General features: G+C 28.5%; 1 protein-coding gene across 1 annotated transcript; it reads left to right on the top strand.

Annotated features, from left to right (window-relative positions):
- The first annotated feature begins 692 nt into the window (after positions 1-692).
- On the top strand, positions 693-4,110 carry LOC149061930 (E3 SUMO-protein ligase ZBED1-like). Its single transcript, XM_089217643.1, has 4 exons — positions 693-1,525; positions 1,769-1,882; positions 2,071-3,518; positions 3,612-4,110. Exons 1-4 carry the CDS (start codon positions 1,329-1,331, stop codon positions 3,944-3,946), a joined length of 2,094 nt encoding a protein of 697 aa, XP_089073769.1. The 5' UTR covers positions 693-1,328; the 3' UTR covers positions 3,947-4,110.
- Positions 4,111-8,216: the final 4,106 nt, after the last annotated feature.

Here is an 8,216-nt window from a genome sequence, read left to right on the forward strand (position 1 = left end):
TCAATAAAACTAAAAATCAATCTGAGAACAGTTCAACGGAGACACCCGTTCACGTTCATATTTAGGGAACGATACATGAACGTGACTCGTTTTTTTTCAAATAGAACGTTATAAGCGTGTTTTTTTTTAAGCACAGAAGGTGAACGTGGTCGAATTAAATTTTTTAGTTAACTTTCCGAACACTGGCAGTACCTAAGTATAAATTAAGTATATATATATAATAATATGACGTACTTACCGATTTCGAAACTGCAATACTGCAGTCTGCAATATACGGTATTAACAAAACAACGACTATGACACTATAGCTAGTACATCGAGTTTCACAAAATCAGAAAATAAAAATGACGATTATCATTATAATGATATAGGTATATTGCTATATATTTACTGCACTCTCTACTCTGCCGAAATGCTGAATGCGTGGGTGCGCTAGCCGTGGATTATATATGGGAAATATTTTATTTTACTATTTTACTTATAAATAATTTAATTTATAACATAATCATTGATTTCATACTAATATTATGACTGAAATTATGTAGGTATACACATTTATTTATAATAACTTCAAGTAGGGTTGACGAGTTTTTCGGTATACCGTCAATACCGGTATACCGGTTAACCGGTATACCGGTTTTTGCACAAATACCGCTACAACGGTATACCGTAATACCGGTACATACCGGAAAACCGTAAAACCGGTGCATACCGGAAAACCGTAATACCGGTGCATACCGTAAAACCGTAAATACCGAAATACCGTACCTAGTACCGTTTGGTGACGCTTTTTTGGTATACTGGTTATTGGATATAATTGCTGAACAGTTTTCAGTCTTGCCAGTGTTATCAGTTATACCGGTTATTCTATGGTTATTGGTTATACACTTATTATTATGCCTCCATGCAATAATATATATCACGGCAATAGCCAATAATATAAGACCGTGATATAAATTAAAATAGATTCTATTTTTGTAATGTTATTGTTTACTAATGAAAATGCGTTCATCGAGTCATAATTATTGTTGTAAGAGTGACTTTGATAACAGATAATATATTAAATATTAATATGTAATAACGTACACTGAACGTCTGAACACATCGAGTCATCTACATTGTAGTATTGTACCTATAATTAAATAATAATTAATCGCATTTATTATTGCAGGCTGGTTAATTGTTTAAAAAGGTAAGTTGTACCTATTATTGATAATTGATCTGTTTAGTTCAGAGAACCTTTAAAGTTACTTACATACATTTTTCAACCTGGTATTAGTAATTATTTAATTACCTAATATTACAATGATTTTTTCTTTTAGAAAACCATGCCAAGAAAAAGATCAAAAGTGTGGAATTTTTTCACAAAATTGAACAAAGACCAAGGGAGATGTTTAAAGTGCAAAAATAATTTTGAAGCTAAAGGAGGTAACACTAGTAATTTGATAAATCACTTGAGAATACATCATCCCAATATTCATTTGGAGTTTTTGAATATAAAGGGTCAAGATAACAGCTTTAACAAGTAAACAAAATTAATAATAAACATTTATATTTTAATAGGTATTTAATCTATGAATTGTAAATAATATACAAATACCTATTAATGATTTAACCTTTTCATAATTGTAACATAATATATAATATAATAAGAAACATTTTTTTTTACATAATATTTCAATATTTGTAATGAATAATGATGATAAAATACCATTGTACTTTAATCTGCCATTATGTTCACAAGTTAATTTTGAAAATTGTTTGTTAGAAATGATCTGAATGAAACTGATGACATCAGTGATCCTCCTTGTGACATTGCTAATAATAGTGCAGAACATCATGAACTAGTGCCATTAAATTCCAGTACAAATTTAGTTCACAAGTAAGTTTAAAATCTAACTTAAGGTTATAATATGTAGAATAGGTACACTTACTGTTCTTATTCGTTAATGAACCACATACTCAATAAAAACAATTTAAAAAAAATGTAATCTAAATTATTTGGAACCCACTCGCCCACAGACCTTAAATGAAATAATTACATTTAATATTATTTTTATTCACTTGTAGATCTTGTACACTAAAACAACAATCTATGAACATATACAAGAAATTGGATAAAACAACCAGTGAAAAGTATACCAATGCAATTGCCTATTGGATTGCCACAGATATGCAACCTTATAGATCTGTATCAAAACAAGGATTTAAACACCTAATGTCTGTCATATGTCCTGGATATACTATCCCAAGTCGCCAAGTTTTTGCTGATAACAAAATTCCTGCTTTATACTTTGAGGTAAAACGTAGAATAAAACATGATCTCAACTCTGCACAATTTCTGTCGCTTACATTTGATTGTTGGACTTCCAATGCCCAACAGCCTTACATTGGCATAACAGCTCATACTATCAATAGTGATTGGGTTCTTCAAACATATTGTATGGCTTGCACAATTCTTGATGTAGACCACACTGCCACTAATCTAAAAGATATTATTGAATCTACACTTAAAGATTGGAATATTCCTATGTCAAAAGTATCTGCCGCAACTACAGATAATGGTACTAATGTTATCAAAGCTGTTCAGTTAATGGACTTAAATCATATTAGTTGTTTTGGTCACACATTAAATAATGGAGTTACATCATCTATGAATTTAAATCCAATAAAAACCATTATTTCTAATATTTCCAAACTAAGATATACATTTCATTATAGTTCAAACTTACGTAGATTGCTTCAAGATGCGCAATGTAAACTTGACCTTCCACAAAAAGTTATGCCAGCATCATGTGTTACAAGATGGTGGACTAATCTACCTGCTATTCAGTTTGTAAGAGATAATTATGATGCTCTTTATGATGTTTTATTTAAGTTGAAATCAAGAAAAATCAAACTGCTTCCAAACTGCAATGAACAAAAACTTATTTTGGTGATGTGCAAAATTTTTGAACCACTAAAAACTCTTGGTGAACATATGGGTGCAGAAAAGATTGTTACAGCTTCTTCAATTTGGCCAGTTTATACAAAACTTGAAAAAACTTTGCTTCACACAAATTCATCAAATTTTACTTGTGCCTTAACACAAGAAGAATCAACTAGAGCGAATAATAGTGAAAATTTTGGGGAGAGCGAACAATTATTTCCAATCTTAAGTCAATGTACACTTATGGATAATAATATAAATTCATATTTTAACACAAATGAAGTTTGTGGAGACATAAGTGATGATGATGTTGATACACATGTGGATAGTGTGAATACAATTGATAATTTATTAGATCATATTGAAAATCATTTAAAGGACGATATAAAAAGACCATTTCATAAACGTTACATTAATAAAGAAGAAAGTAGAATGTTTTTACAAAAAATATGCTTTTTGGATCCAAGGTACAAATCAGCATATATTGATCCAAGAGATATAGATACAGTAAAAAATTCAATTCAACTTGAAATGGATGAAATAGGCAACCAAGCTAAAAGTAAGGAACTCAAGGTTCAGAAAAATGATGGTATGTATAGTAAAGATTGGTTTTTTTTTATTCAAATATTTTTACTGAAACTATAATATTTCTGATATCAATATTGTTTTAATGATACTGTAGGATTAGCAGCATTTTTGGAAAACTTTGACTGTCCCGTTATGAACAATGTGACCGACGAAGCCTTAAACCAAATTGAATTGGAAAAATATGTATCCTTGCCATTTATTTCTCTTGATGCTGATCCTCTTCAGTGGTGGAAACTATATCATTCACAATTGCCTACAATATCATTACTAGCGATGAAGTACTTATGTATACCTGGCACCAGTGTGCCTAGTGAAAGGATATTTAGCTCTGCAGGGAATATTATTACAGATCATCGGTCATTACTATCTCCAGGACATGCTGAAGAACTCATTTTTTTATCAATGAACTCAAAATTTATTTCCAAGTAATATCTAATGACTAATTCTAATACTTTTTTTTGAACTTATGTTAACGTTATAGTAGTTATACAGTATACTGAGTTAATAATTTTTAATTTTGTTAAAGACAGGGCTTGTATTGTTAATATTTATTTATTAGTAAAAGAATACTAATAAATTTGTTTATTTTATGTTTAAATTTTACTGATTTAATAATTTTTTATTATTTAGAAACAGTTCTTGTTTTTAGTGGTGTGCTCAGCTTTTTGTAAATCCTTTTCAGAGTGTGCTTTTTTTGCCTTTTACAGACCCTGATATAACATGTTTTTTGATGTGTTCATGAAATCAATTTAAAAAAAATCCTAAGGGGGGAAGGTGTAACAGGCGATTTTTACCCCCCTGTAAATTTTACCGAGGGGGTAAAAATCGCCTGAGGTAAAAATCGCCTACCGTAACAGGCGATTTTTACCCCCCTGTAAATTTTACCGAGGGGGGTAAAAATCGCCTGAGGTAAAAATCACCTACCGTAACAGGCGATTTTTACCCACCTACAAATTTTACTGAGGAGGTAAAAATCGCCTGCGGTAAAAATCGCCTAACATAACCGGCGATTTTTACCCACCTATGAATTTTACCGTAGGAAGGTAAAAATCACCTGAGGTAGAAATCGCCTGTTATACTTAACTTAAGTTAAGTAAGTAATTTTTACACCCTAGCCACCCCTAGGGCCTAGATAGTTATAGCTCCTTTTCTTACTTGAAACAGTTACTTTATTATTTTTAAGACTTCAATTTAAGGTAACTGGTAGGTACTTATAAATCGTTTCATCAAACTTAAATTGCAATATCGAAAATATGCCATCTTAGTAGCCTTTATATAGTAAAATAGGTACCTATAAATTACATTTATATTATTTTTTTACATATGAATAATTCTTTTGAAAAATGTTTACCATACGAGTATAATCATAAAGTATTTTACCTTTATTACCTTATTAGTTATTAACAGGGTTCGGGACAAAATTTGTCCCAATAGAAAATTGGATATCCAATATCCATCATAGATTTAGTGAAACATTGTAGATTATTATACAAATGCGTTTTATAGTGCGGGAAATTCAACTGTACAATTTTACTTTGTTTATTTTTGATTTATTTGCTATATTGACGCATATTTAACTATTTTTAACAATTTATGAATACCTAATAGAATTGTTTAAAATATATTAATTAAACTGTTGAACAATTAATTCCAAAAATTTGTTTTAAGCATAGTTATACTATTTGTTAATTATCTGACGCAAAAATATTACACATTAATGTGATCTAAAAATACTCAAAAAAAGCAATTTGAATTAAACGATAAAAATAATGTAGTTATCCGAGCTGGATATAATCTTAATAGGAGAGCTTTCCTGTTTGAAAACATTAGAAAACATCGAATACTTCAATACAATCACAAAGGTAAAAATTGTATTAATAACAACAAATTTGTAGTTAATATTTACGCACATATAGTAATATTATATTATAACAAATTATGTAAAACAAGAATTTTAAAATTAAATAACTATACATAAAATTATTAATTATTGGAAAATACATCATAATAATATAATAGATATGAATTGAAAATAATAAAATAACGAATATCTCTTACATTTTTTTTAAGTTTGATTTTTAAACATCTAATTAATAAGCTTACTTTAGCATATTTGTTCACTTAATAAATTAATTACAAATTTTTTTATACAACACTTAAAACCACATCAAAGTGTACGTTACCTATATTTCTTATATATATACATCTTTCTGTATGATAAATATTTTTTTTTAAACTAAAGTTTTTGTTAAAAAGTTGCCAAGTGTTCGTTGCTGTTGTATAAACGTAAATTGATGTTTTTAATAATTGAGTTGCAGCAAAAATCTCTACATCAGTACCCCAAACACCTACGAAAATAAAATTTACATGATCCATAATGTTATATTATATATTTAAAAAATGTATATCCATAAAACATAAGTTCTCGATAATTCTGTTGTATTTTTGGTTGTATATAATACATTAGTAAAATAAATCTTACCATCATTATATATTTTATTTTTTTCTAGATAAATATCAATTTCATCCTCCTTGCCAACGTATTTATGGATATTTGTATTAGTCTTGACCACCTAGAGTAATTTAGAAACAAAATTGCTTAAAAAAATATTATTTACATAGATTTTTTCTATTAAATTTGTACATTACATACCTCAGCAATATGTTTACGTATTTCTTTATGGTTTTCCTCTGTGCCTGTTATCCAATATGATAATGCCCTGTATAAACAATTACCATCTCCTAAAATGTTTTTTGTTTCTGCGGGTTCACTTAAAAATTTTCCTCTTCCTTTGAATTTCAAGACTTCAGTTAGGTTTAATTTTAATTGTTCGCATTTTAAAATCTGCCATGGTTTTGCAATTGGATTAAAAACTCGACTTTTATTCATTCCTGAAAGGCTCACCGTGTCATTATTTAAAACCATTTGACTATTTTCTTGTTTTTCAGTATCATCTTTATCTTCATTAACTTCTGTATTCATATTTTCCTCTAATATCTGTCCTTCTAAATTATTTTTTAAATCAACTTCTTTCATATTATCAGATTCTTTAAAATGTTTTAGGTTACTAAGATGTTGTGTTTTGGCTAATGTTTTATTTTTGGATTTTAATGTAACTGTATTTCCGTTGTTAATTGACACAATTGTATAAGGTCCTTCCCATGGTACATATTTCCAACCACCCTTTCTGTCATCTCTCTTTAAATTTCTTACCAAAACTTTGTCATTTTTTTTAAATATTTGACCTGTGTTATGCCGCTTTGAATATGACAGTCGTTGACGTTTTTGGGCCTCTCCGATATTTTTATGTGCGTGATTTTCCATAACGTTCCTCATGTTTATCATTTGATTTAACGTCTTATCAAAATCGTCTTTATTGAATGGATCTTCTGTCTTACATTTATCTTCTTCTTTTCCTTTTTCAATACTATCATCTAAATCAATTGGTAGTATAGCTTCACGTTGGTATAGCATTTTAAATGGGGAATAGCCTGTTGAGGAATGCTGAGCAGTTCGGTGAGCAAATAAAACTCCTTGTAAAATAGAAGGCCATTTATTTACATTGTCTTGTAAAACTTTGAGCAAGCAATTTTTAATTGTTCGGTTTTGTCGTTCGACTAGACCATTTGCCTGTGGATGGTATGCAGATGTAACCCTTTGTTTAGTTCCTGTAAGCCGAGATAGCTCGATGTTAAGTGAATTCAAAAATTCCCGTCCTTGATCGTTGATTTGAATCCTGGGACACCCGTGTCGACAAATAACATCGTCATACAAAAATCTTGCTACCGAAACCGCAGTTTTATCATATAACGGCCTAGCTTCGGACCATTTTGAAAAATAGTCGATAGCCACTATAACATATTTATAACCGTCCACCTCAGGAAGTGTCATTAGATCGACTCCAATTTGTCGGAACACCTATAATAATATTAAATTATAAATTTATATTTCTCAATATAATTAATTTTTAAATTGTTGTTTTGGATTAATAATGTATTATTGTTATTTTTTGAAACACTATGCAATAAAAAATAGTTTTATTTTAGTGTCGAACTTATAAAAATTTCAATTTACCTATTTATTGAAAATAATATTTTCCATTTTTTAATGGATACTTAGGTATAATAATAATTAATCATTAAAATATATAAAGTTACAAGTTCAACAAATTATTTACTATAATATATTTAAAAATTATTTTTCTTCCAGACTATCATATTATTGGGTCACATAAATATTGAGTTCTCATGTGAAAACCACAGAATATAAAAACATAAAACAACCAACCAAAAATATTATTATACAATAATATAATACCTAACTATCACGGTCCGAGATTAAACATTTTTTTACATATTATTTAGTGGTGACCATATGTTTTCATTTTCCAACAAGGCTTTAAATTTCATAGTTTAAATTTTGAGTGAAATGATGAATGTATTGATTATTTTAATGATACCTATGTTTTTTTCTGTTATCATATTTTGGGGCAGTAAAATTTTTTTGATTTTCTACTTCAACATAATTTATGGTAAAAAATTAAACAAAATAATGATATTTAGGAATAGTTAAAAAAATTCCTATGAAATTTGTTTTAACAAAAAAAATTGTGTTTGTGTTTTAGTATAACTAAAAAAAAAAAAATTATATTAATAATACCCATAAATATATGACATTTTCTTCAAATATTCATATTAG

The sequence above is a fragment of the Diuraphis noxia genome, unplaced genomic scaffold (assembly GCF_037042655.1).
Source record: "Diuraphis noxia isolate RWA-SAM2 unplaced genomic scaffold, SU_Dnox_SAM2 contig0001, whole genome shotgun sequence".
NCBI lineage: Eukaryota > Metazoa > Arthropoda > Insecta > Hemiptera > Aphididae > Diuraphis > Diuraphis noxia.